General features: G+C 32.0%; 1 protein-coding gene across 6 annotated transcripts in view; it reads right to left on the reverse strand.

The window, feature by feature from the left end:
• Positions 1-4182: 4182 nt before the first annotated feature.
• LOC133172565 (anoctamin-7-like) overlaps positions 4183-12735 on the reverse strand; it is a 39542-nt gene continuing 30989 nt past the window's right edge. For 4 of the 6 annotated variants that reach the window (XM_061307482.1, XM_061307483.1, XM_061307481.1 and 1 more), the window contains 14 exons: positions 12337-12503; positions 12008-12090; positions 11217-11354; positions 10717-10912; positions 10373-10484; positions 10219-10273; positions 9926-10023; positions 9437-9561; positions 9091-9296; positions 8709-8842; positions 8459-8549; positions 8063-8194; positions 7663-7683; positions 4183-6512 (listed from right to left, as the gene is read on the reverse strand). In XM_061307482.1, coding sequence (XP_061163466.1) covers positions 6411-6512; positions 7663-7683; positions 8063-8194; positions 8459-8549; positions 8709-8842; positions 9091-9296; positions 9437-9561; positions 9926-10023; positions 10219-10273; positions 10373-10484; positions 10717-10912; positions 11217-11354; positions 12008-12090; positions 12337-12503 — 1660 coding nt within the window. In that variant the 3' untranslated portion in view covers positions 4183-6410. The remainder of the gene's footprint in view (positions 6513-7662; positions 7684-8062; positions 8195-8458; positions 8550-8708; positions 8843-9090; positions 9297-9436; positions 9562-9925; positions 10024-10218; positions 10274-10372; positions 10485-10716; positions 10913-11216; positions 11355-12007; positions 12091-12336; positions 12504-12735) is intronic. The other 2 variants (XM_061307485.1, XM_061307484.1) reach the window with 1 other exon arrangement.

Here is a 12735-nt window from a genome sequence, read left to right on the forward strand (position 1 = left end):
GTTAAGTTTAATAAATAGCGTCTTCGTATATATAACGTGCTTCTGTTTTGTATTTCCTAGTTTTAGCTAATTAAATGTTAGTCATATGAACTTAGCTTAGCAAAAGGGTCAAATAAGTTTTTTCTTTAAATGGCAGAGTTGGTCCCTTGCTTGTCTGTGACTGTCGACTGTAAACAGTTACGTTTTTTTCTCCCCTAAGACCAAATTCGTCTAATTTGCAAAAAATTCCTTGAATTTAAAAGGGCAATACCTATACAAGCCAAATTCATCAGAAAAAGAGTAAATTATAGTTTTGTATTCAATAAAATAGATCTGTCAATTGTAAAATATACGAATCTTGAATACAATGTATAGTTATTGACATAAATCTATATTTATCATCTCTGAACTAAAGTTTACAGCTTAATCTATAGTTAAGAGATGTTTACAATTGTAAAATATGATCTATCTGATAACTATAGTTTCACTACTTAATTATGAACTATGGATAGCAACTATAAACTAGTTTATGAAATTTGAAGATAACGAACAGTAATCAAGCTCTAAAGTCTACTGAAACAATACAGAGTATGAGCAGAGAGAGCGGAGCAAACATGGACCTCTAGAAACATTAGAGGCGAGATCGGGTTCAATGGAGGAGTAAGCATTCCCTGTCGACCGGGCACATCCGCCGTGTGCTCTTTGTCATGATCGGATAAACGGAAAAATCTGCAGACAATTCAGTGTGAAAATAATGGCCTATCAATTTGTATGAAAAATGTTAGTCAACATTCGACTTAACGATAGATTGTATTTGCTAACAAAGTCATTGTTTCGATCATAGAATTTGCGAAATGTTGACTTTCAATGAGACTGCTGATATCCTTGTATCATCAACTTATTTGTCAGTAGCTTGCCTTGTTTTAGAAATTGTTCGCACATAGAAAATGCTCTTGCGAATAAAATCAACTGAGAGACATAAACTCCATATGCATGTGATAATATTGTCTATACATTGTATCTACAGAAATAAGGAAAGATGACGATAGAAAAGTTGAAGTCATCGTTTGTCATAAAGTTTAGTTGTTAGTTTTCCATCAATGTCTTTCTTTAGTAAAATATCCAAACATGAAACAGATTTGTCATACTCTGTAGTGTCTTTTATTCTAAGTACAAAGGGACATATCGAATCAACACAGGAATGAAAACTGAATATTGTTAATTGATAAAATATATCATCGATATGTCGAATTGAAGGGCAAAGCAAGACACTTCTTTTGAAGTAGAAGTTTTTGAATAAATTCTACTTCATTTATGAATACTACAACAGGTCAACTAATAACGGAGCACAATTATTACCCATAGCAAGTCCAACACATTGTTGGAAAATCTGGTCTCCAAAAACAATATATTAATAGATACTGTCAATCAGAAACGCAGGCATCTTTTTAATATCAATTTCGGAGTATCTGAGAGTTGAATCCGAATGTATTTAAAAAAATAAGTTTGCAGATGACCAATGACGAAGTATGTAAATTTACGAGTTTCATTTTTATGATTTCAAATTTAAAATTCCTTGGAGTTTTTAACTATAAGCATTCACATCTGATTAACATCACTTCTTAAATATGTTTTTTTTTTTACAGTACTCCTGAAATTTCTCTTGCGCTGCTGTTAATGTTTTTGTAAGGAGAAGAGACGGACTTGGTAGAAAATTTACTAAAACCCTCTATGTACGCGGGCCGTTCAAAAATTACGCGGACTCTGCTATTATTTACTCTTGCGGACGTCAAATAGTAATAAAATTTCACAGAAACATATTTCTTAAAGATTTCAATAAACTTTTAGTAAATTTTTTGGATTTTAATTAATTTTTCTTAAAATTATTGCTGTTTTGATATCGCTGATGGAGGTGTACAGAGCACGACAAAAATTTTGAAAAACAAACGCGCGGAATCCAAAATTGTACTCATTTATTTTCTATAATTCAGGATATTATTCGACAATTTTCTCGAAGTATCTTTTTATCGTTCTACATTTTTGTGTTTAGATTTTTGAAGTAATATTTGAAATACTAAAGGAAATATAGTATTTTTTCTCCTATGCGATTCCTAAGAAAATAACTGCTAAAATGACGTCTCTTGAATTGACGGAACAACATACTTCTATCAAATTATATGTAATGTTCGAGATAACACCAACATAGATCCAAAATATGCTTGATGAAACATGTAGTGACCCAGGGTATTCCCGACATCTGTCTACAAATAGCAAAGAGGAATTTTAGACAGTTAGACCTCAGTAAAAGGCAATCTGGGAGGGGGACTGGAGGAAGATCATCGACAAAAACGTTATCTGAACTGTTAATAACGTGATTGAGAGTGACCAACGTCACACAATATTTCAGAAATCTCGGCAATTTGTGGGGTTTAAAACGAAGAAAAATATACTATACCATATTTATATATTTTAAGCTTGACCAGAGATGGTATATGGATGTTTATGCTGAGTGGATAAGGGAAACCAAACTATCCAGTATAAACTCAGAGAGAAAATGTTGAAAAAAAAATGAAAGTTCACATTTTTATAATGCCCGTGACGTCGAAGATTTTACTGCACCGTGACTTCATGATATGTCCTGTTAAATCGCTAAAAATTTATCTCAATTGACAACATTTTGATATGGAATTTTTAGGACCATATAAGTAAGGATTCTTTTATATTATGTATGACTTTTTCATCGAATATGTCGTCAAATATTTTTTCTATGCAATAAGTCCGCGTAATTTGTGAACGGCCCTCGTACAATGTATCTTTGTGAAATTTTTTAAGCAGTTCGGGAATCCAGTATAGGTATGGTAATTCAGATTCAATTTGGTTGTTGGGAATATTGAAAATATTTAAAACTGGCATATGATTTTGAAGAAAAGGGAACTATGGGTATAGATTGGATTACCACTTGTAGAATATATCCAAATTCCTCTAAAATACAATTATAATGAGCCTTATCGAAAAAGACAATGTTGTTACCTGCTTTGTCAGCTGAGACCAGTACATATTGATCGCGTCATCTTTCTAATTCTTTTTGCACATCTGAATTTTTGAAGACAGAAGAATGTTTTTCATATTGCCCCTCAAACATTTAATACGAGTTTTCAGCATCCATCTTGTACTTTCAATCCATTCTGACAAAGTGTCAAGGTCTTCTCCTTAATATTTGACCCATCGTCTGGTATAATCTGCGACAGAATTTATAATATTTATGAAATTTTGACACCAGCTGAAAAATCGGGGTTCCCGCAGTCCAGCAGGACTATGGTTGTATAAAGGACGAACATGGGATTATGTTTCAGATGTTCGATATCTAAGCACTACATTTTTTTGTTATTAAAACATAGGAATTTAAGCAATAGTCAATGAATACAGTATTTGTAAGAGAAACAAGGTGTGGACTTCAACCTGATATATGACGAAAAACAAGACTGGACCCTTTGTGGTATTTATCTACTAATGTTTACTGCGTCGATTGTGGGTGGGTATTTTTGTTTAAGGAACAGGCGGTTTACTTGAGCATAGTAACGCCCCCGTTGGAAACAAGCTGCATGTAGCATTTTAATGCCATTGGCATTTGTAAACTATGTTACTTTTACGTAATGAACTGGTCATCGTCTGAGCAAATGTGTCATAATCAGGCAAAAAACACTGTGATGAGATCAACACAATATCGATATATTTCTGGCATAAAAAGACAACACTATAGGTTTTGGCTTATGTGAATATATGCATTAACACATCTCTGAATAGAAGAATGTAGTTATTTTTTGAAAGAGACAAAGATGACTTTATATAATATGACATTGGTAATGGAATCAACATAGCTAGTTATTTCCTAAATCAACCATAAACATCCACACAAGCCAATTAAAATTCAAATGACTTTATAGATGCGCTACTACACCCAATCCAAGCATATCTGGTAGCAGCATCAAGCTGTTCAGGGAGTATATATGCACTTCCTCCTAGAACTCAGATGTAATAATTCATTTGGAAAACTTCTCGAAAAAGTATGCGTTGTAAATTTTGTGTCATTTTTGAATGACAACAGACGGGAGGTTTTATAAACTTATAGAAGAATGCTGCATAAGCTTTTCCCATCTTCTCCAACTTTCTTTCTCACTATTATTAATTAACACAACAATCACACATGCTAAAGAGTGTTTAATTGATTTAAGAGTATAAAATAAACATTTGAGATTCAATCATAGCATTATGCGTAGTCCTTGTCTTCTAACACTTTCATAGAAGTCCAACAGACCAAATAATAACAGTATATAACAAAAAATCAGGGAGATCTGCGAGATAAATACACAACAAATATCAAAAATAGGAAGATTTTAACAAGGGAACAATACATGTCATATCACAAGACTGATTATAATAAATACAAAAGGTCCACAGGTGAATATTTGTAATGTATACACGCAGCCTAGTTTTTCACTGTAGCTCAGCTTCATGACATATATGTACACTGTATAAGTAAAGTTAGTGATATTAACATTGATAAAATAAATGAACCAAGAATTCAAAAGAGAGATAAAGTGAAAATCTCAGAACTGTATACAGTAACAGGTGTACCCTATAAAATCAACATCTGTCTATTGTAGCAGTCAATGGTGAGGACTTATTACTCATATCTAACAAACAATTCACTTTATAGGATCAAAGCCAACAAAAAATTCTGTTCTGACATATTTTAGCATTAAAGATTGTCACAGAGATCAGACTCCATTAGTTATGTATAAGAACATTAATATATATGCTAATTGCTAAAGCATTGCATATAAATTAATTAAAGCATATATTTTCTTTTAAAATGCAATATCGTAAGATTATAAATTGATAAGAGCAACAGTATGTAGGAATTAACTGGTTTTCAATGGATAAGAATATTTCCATGAAAAATAGCTTTACTCATTACACAGGGGAAGAAAACTTCCCTAAGTACCATATACCATTTCATAGGCATTAAGCATTTGTGTTGCAGCATTTAAATATAAAATTCCTACTGGATTGCCTAATATAAATACAGACGTAGAATACTCATTATTGCTTTAAGGAATAATTGCAGGTTTTAATATATTATCACGCATTGCTACATGTAAAAGCAGTTCTAGTTTTTATAACAAGCTGAATGCTGATACCATGCTGAACTTAATGGTGGTGTCTAATACACCATGTCTATAAAATGTTATCATAATATACCCATATGGTTTTAAGCACACTACTTGTATTGTTTTAACTGTGACCCAATATACATTTGATATACATATTTGTAATGCATCTGAAGGAAGAGAGCTTAGTAAGTGTTAATATGACTCCTTTCCAATCCCACCGTGCATTTATAATACAATAAATGTAGCCAACAAAACCATGTAATAGTTCATGTAGCTAACACAGCATTCAATGATATATATTTTCAACTAGTAAATGTGCATGAAGCAAATAAAATAATGTGCATATTACTTAAATAGACCAATTCTACATTGACAGTTTAGCACTGTCTATACAGCTAAATCTTAGCACTATCTGTCTACTATGGTATTTCAGCCATTTTTCAGTACTATCTGTCTATCATGACATTTTAACATTATCTGTCTACAGCAATAGTTTAGCAATCAGAAAATATAAACATCGGAGTCTGAAAACTAAAAGTGAGATAAAATTAATTTTTTTAAAACAAAAACCTTAAGTTGGTCCCAATACATGGACAGTATTTGTATAAAGTTTTCATAACACCAGCTGCTCTTATATAATTCTGTTGTATATACACTGTAAGTATAATAATTTAATCCCTTACTGTTTCGGTATGTTTAGTATGAGGAATGCAAGATTAAGTAAAATGTAATAATTTTAAATGATGTACAAATAAATTGAAATTATGTTGAAAAAGAAACTACAAAATAAATAAGTATAGACAAGTGAAATAACTGGTCCTTATATATTTGAAACACAAATTTAGCAGAATGAAAAAATCACATACAGACATATAATAGTAACAATGTAAAGTGGAAGTATTAATTGGCATTATCATATCATAAAGCTCAAACCTTTATTAAAAGCTGTTCTAAACAATTAGTACAACTACTTAAGAGGAAGATAAACCAATAGAAGTGTAACAGACTAACATGTAGGAATAGTTTAACTATCATTTTTATCTAATGTATTGCATCTAAACCCAATGTAAAATCTAATACACACACAACTGTTAAGAAAGAAAGACATGATATTGTTCTCCTCTCCCCACAGAGTTTAAATTTGAGACATCTTAAAGTGTGATGAGGGAATGTCAGAGTAAATAAATTTTAATGTCCTCCACATTTTGCTGGGTTGAACGTTCTTCTGGGACAATCGACACCAGAATGTCGGAGTAACTAGACCTTATTGTCCTCCACAGGTTGCTGGTTTGAACCTCCCTTTGGTACGGTCGACACCAGGACACCTTCTTCATCATCTTCGTCATCTCCACGGGCAATCTACAGGAAGTAAATACAAGTATGAATACCGTTTATTTAGCCAGAAACATTTAAGTATTGTCCAAAGTTAGCATTTTCTCCCCCCCCCAATAAATAAATATATAAACCAATAAATAAAAAATTAGAAAATGTTACATTAATTTTGTATTCATCTGAATTACCTTTTGTTTCATATGTGTATTTAATATTTCCAAGCATAGAAGGATATTTCTTACTACCTCTACTTCTAATTTAAGTAATATGATTCCAATCATAAAGAAAATTTAAATGGGTTCAAACATTGGAGACATATAAACTAGTTATTTCTAAAGATTTGACAGAAAAGAGACACAGCAAATCAAACTTTCCATGTCTGTCAGTTAGAGTTAATCTTTAAAAGAACACATACTAGTACAAGAAAGTTACAATTTTATGTCAGTTAAAAATTTTCACACTGTTTCACAACGTATCTATTAGAACAACAACAATGGAGGAACACAACTCACAGGGACAATACATATTATATACATCACAAGACTCGGTCTTACACAGGCATGCTTGTTTTATTTAGTTTTGTGTTCACTTTTAAAAGCTGATACTTCAACCTGAACAAGGCTTCATATTGTCCATTACGATATTTTTTTATGTTTATATCCTAAATAAATCATGACTCCAGGGCAGATTGAGATTCAGTAAGGATGTTGACTGTACTTGTGTCAGACAGACTATTTATGGAATATGTACTTTTAACAGGCAGAGTCTAGTTATCAGCACAGATTCTTTATTTATATTCAGAACTGTCAAAAGTTACAATAGATATGTCGCTTGTGGCAAATGAATGTATTCATTACAAATGCTTTCGCAAAATACTTTTATCATCTTGAGAATTTGGTTATAAAATTTCTCATACAAAATTTACTAAGTGGACACAGGGAATATCTATATAAAAGTGCAGTGCTCTGTTTGTTGGTATAATTTGAAAACTGCAGCAACACAGGTAAACAGGGGGTGATTGTCAAAAATTATGATTACTATAAATCATCTCCATTTGAATAAAATTATTGTTTAAATGTGTACTGTGATATATTTAATCCCATGCTTTATTATCCATGCTTCTGTACCAATATTTCAGATTCTAACACACGTTGTGAACAACATTGACAATTCATACCTCATCCTCTGGATGTATGGTCTATACACAAATTGTATCAACATTATAAATATCAAATAACAAAATTTTGCTTTTTATGAAATACCAAATTCTAATCCAAACTTATTTGGAATAAATATACTGGACATGCTTATAAGAAACTTGTCATCCAGTATATGTAATCACTTCAACTAAGGTAGTCTACCTTTTGAAGAAACAGCAAAATATATATTAAACAAGACAAACTTTTTTTTAAAGCATTTTTTTTTGTCATACGGGTTAAATTATCTTCACAGAATGCAAAAGCACAATTCACCAAACACACAGCGGCAGCATAAGTTACTTAAACCAAACAATGTACAGTTACCCAATGTACATGTACTTGGTTACAGGCAACTTATTTCTCCCAGGTGAGCCTTACCTTCATTATGGTATCTGTATCTGCCAGGGCCTGCTTGGCTAAGTATCTCTCCCTTTTGATTTTCAGTTCTAAAGCTTCAGGTACATCGGGCACCAGGAAATCTATTAACTTACATATCCCAAACACTACATGCTGGAATATTGAATGAAGAATTGTTAAGCCCTGCAATAATGCTGAACAAGTGCACTTAAACATCTAACATTTCTAGGTGACTTTCAGATGTTTTCATATTTATTAAATATTGCCATTAACATTAAACAAGCACTGCTCATTATAAGACATTAACTTTAATGAACACTTAATTTACACTGCCCATAATGAAACCATTTTACATTACTGACAAAAATTGATTTTAGTATCGGAAATGAATAATCTTAATAATGTTTCAAAAGTTACCTCAAATAAGATGACAAATGCTAATCTGACAGCAAGTAAATGCCAGTAAAACAGTGTGTAATGTCCTTCATCATCCCGGAATTCTTTGTACCTGAAATGAATATAATTTTATTTAAATTTTTAAATTTTAATTTAAATTTTCTCAGTACTGACCTTGGTCATTGAGATAATATCAAAAAAAATTTTTTTTTACGAATTCAATATGAAAGCACCTATAAGGATTTAATTTCTGTCAGTTTAATAAACAAACCTGCAGGTTTGGTTCATGGTGCCCGGTGGAGACACAGCAAGAGTAAAATTAATGTATCCTTCCAGATTCCAATTATACTGGTACTGGTAGAGGAGGCGAGGTAAAAACTCAGATGTAAACGCTATCAGAAAAGCCTGAAAATATATGTATCCTCTTAAAAATATGAATATTTACAGTAACATCTTATACTTTTTGGGTATCACTGTGTCACTCACACTGACAGGTAGGACTCCAACAGTACCTTTCACCGCAATGAATATTCACTATAGTCTTTAAAAACTGACCTGTCTTTCTTTTTCTCATTACTTTTTTTTTCATGTTTAGGATAATTTGTGTAAACTTTACATACCATCTATAGAATGGTACTGAAAATTTTGCTTACATTGCTTATTACAGCCAGCTGGGCAAGTGCATCCAAGATTTTAAACCAAACTCCAATATCCTGTGCCCTCTCGGCTACAGGTCGACGGGTTTCACAGACAAACTTGTGGGCATCCAGTCGAATCTCCACCCAGTTATTCAGCAGAGCAAACAGAGGAGCCAGGGGAAACGCAGCCACAAATATTGTGATAAATCCAAACTGTAGCACTGAAATAGGTCAAACTACACTGAAAAACTAAGACTGACAGTGCTGGGTAATTATCTATTTGAACAAGATGGATAATTTAAAGTCAAATGTATACACATTCAGTTACAAATGTACTTTTCAGCATATCATCAAATCTTACCCATCTCCAAGTATTCCTCAAACAGTCCCTCATTCTCAATCAGCTGATAGTCCTCCTCCCATCTACTGTTGACAGCACTCTTATCCAGGCTGGTCTTACATCTGTGCCAAAATGCTTTCATCTTTCTGTTAAAAGAGGAGGACTCTTATTATTGTTAAATAATCATTTCATCAGAAAAATTATCAATATAACTATCAAATAAGAATAAAACTTGCTTGCACATAATTATAGAAAACATGATTATAGCAACAACCCAAAGGGTTACAAAGCAATGACCTCCAGAGAAAAAGAGTAAGATACAGTTTACAATGCATGTTGAGTAAGGCAATGAGGATAATCAATGATTTAAACATTTTGAATGAAGGCCCTTGATATTCCATATATCTGTAGAATGTGGGAAAATTTGGTTTTAAAGAAATTCTCTTTTATTTTAAATTAGATATCAAAAACAATGAATTGCGGCTCATCTCTTCAGAGACTCTTCCTTACGGTATAATGATTTCCTGTGCATTGTTAATCATCTGTTTGCCGATCATGATGACTGCAAGCTGCTGTGTCAACTCTATCAGGCAGCCTCCATTATTACACTACAATACCCAAATGTACTTTTTAAATGAGTAAATAAAACTTGAATCCTCTAATATATAATTCTACAGGGTATTTCTGCTGCATGATGTGTGTAGTGGCCATTTGTTAAGGCAAATTTTTCAACTCAGGGTGTAAATACATTCCTTAACTTGTACTATTCAGATAGTTATACATAAATCTGACTACAAATGTACCTCTTCATTCCTTAAACCTAATAACTTTGTGTAGTGACCGGGATAACCATTAAACCTGCAGACAAAAAATTGTTAGTGTATTACATATCTGAAAATCTATTAACTTGGATACTGATTTCAAAATTCTAAGACTGAATAATATCAAAAATCTTACTTTCCCTTAAAAAATGCTACATAAATAATTGAAGAGTAGAAATTCACAAATTGGAAAATGAACACTTTAAAGGTCAGCTGATCTTCAAATTCAGTCTGAGTTCGATGCATCTCTAAAAATAAAAATTAAACTTTAATACATGTATAACTATTCCCATACAAGACTTTTAAAATTTATGTACATTCTACATCAATTTCAAAATATCAGGAAAGAAGTACTTTATTGTCTTCTTTAAATTTAAGTATTATATTCATATCACCAATAATTTCTGATCATACACAAAAATATATATTTACTTTTATGCTCCAAATACATGGTGAAATTTTATGCTAACAAGTACGCACCCCACTGTGTAAGTTTTAATGCTAATTTTTCGTAAACTTTTCCAAGAGCCATAATCAAAATCAAGTTGACCACAGCTGCACTGGTGCTGGCAATAAGGTTGGCCTGGCCTCGCAGTGTCTTATTTTGAAACAAAGGTATACTAACTAAAATTCTGTACATAATGACGGCAACGATGAATATCAGGACCAGCGACATCTAGAATGAGGAAAAAAGGAAGAAAACTTCAAAAACATAATGAAATGTTTTCTCATTAGTCGTTCATATATTCATTAATACAATATAATCCATTATGATCCACAAATACAAGAATTAATGTACTGTAATTTTTTATATTGATGTACAAGTTATATTCAATTAAAAGCACTGGTACCTAAATCAATTTGAATGTGTTTCAAACATAAACCCATGCCAAGATTTTGCATTGATTTTTTTTGTTTATTTTTAAGAGAATTCGTTAAATTAACATAATACTTGAAGTAAGAAACCAAACAAGCATAACCATTAAAATGATGACTCCAAATCCTGATAAAATTCTGGGGATTCTATCTCTTGGAGGAAAATGAGGCTCTTTAACCCCCGTTATGGGGTTCTTCTCGTATGTTGGAGCCTTTGCAGCATACTCTGGTCTGGGTCTCTCCTGCAAAAATTTATCGACAAGTTGAAAATGGGTAGATATATTAAATTACATGTAGCCATATTATAGAAATGAAGATTAGTTGAAGTTTGGCTTTTCATTAAACTATTCCAGCATATACTGGAGTATTAGAAAACATACCCAGTAGATTGTATAAATGAATTACTGTAAATCTATTACATTTGGGTGTGTATTATTTAGCGCCTTTCATAGAAAACAGCTTCCGCTAGATCAAGTACATTACTAAATATCTTGTGGTGTATACTGTATATAGCACATTCAGAAAGCGCTAAATCAGAATACACTAACTGGTTCAAAATCAATTTTTGCCAAATATTGTACATGCTAAATACAATATATTTATAGTTATATTTCTATGAAACCTTAGGTGGCCAATACCCAAAATATTAAGTCCAAGGTATATGCACTAAGAATTATCGACTTAAATTGTATAAAAACAAAAAATAATCCAAATTTACAGATGAACATGCATTTGATATGCATGTGTATATTAATCATGTATTCCTTTCTGTTTGAATATGATAAACTCTACAATAGCCATCAACAGCTAGAGTGTCCACTGTAAAATAGATTTCCACAACATTTAATTATAATCCTAATAAGAGACTGATAACTTTGAAAAAGAAAACTGTAACCTCTTCATCTTCAAAGTCTAGGACATCCCAATGATGAGCTAAGCTAGCATTCTTTCTTTTCCAGTACTCCAGAAAGGTTACAGCTGATCGTAAATAAAAATGACAAAATGTTAAAAACACAGCATTCTGAAATATGTTAGGACTTCAGTAACAGTACACTGCAGAAAGTTGTGTTCTGCAAGTTTGCAGAGTGCTTGTTGACCACTACAAATCATACCACTGTGATCTTTGATGTAAATATACACATAAAGAAAGTGCTAACTGCAATTTAATAAAAAAAAAAAAAAAAAGATAATAAAAAAAGACGTACCAAGAGAAAAAAGACCTACCCCAGAATGACACAAACACAGCATAAGCCACAGTAGCTGGGTGATCAAACAGATAGGCTATTTTGACATAAGTACAGACATCTGAAAGGTACCAGTAAGCACAGCCTATCTTCTCATCACACAGGGGACACATTTTGTAGTCCTTGCCACTTGAACACACATCATTTCTGAAAAATAAATAGTATTGGGAATGCTTTTAGTTCAGTTTTTATATTCCTTCAAAGGCTTTTATATTTCTCTATGACAAAGATCAGAAGTCAGGAAACTATTTTACCACTGTATTTTTTTTTTTTATGAGAATAAACTTTGAATACAAAAACCCACCAAAAGGAGAACATATACTCTATAATGATAACTGTTCATGTTTGGACAAATTGCACTTTGAGTTTTACAGAATTC

Source organism: Saccostrea echinata, unplaced genomic scaffold (assembly GCF_033153115.1).
Source record: "Saccostrea echinata isolate AGI-Se365-2 ecotype Australia unplaced genomic scaffold, CSIRO_AGI_Sech_v1 ptg000054l, whole genome shotgun sequence".
Lineage (NCBI taxonomy): Eukaryota > Metazoa > Mollusca > Bivalvia > Ostreida > Ostreidae > Saccostrea > Saccostrea echinata.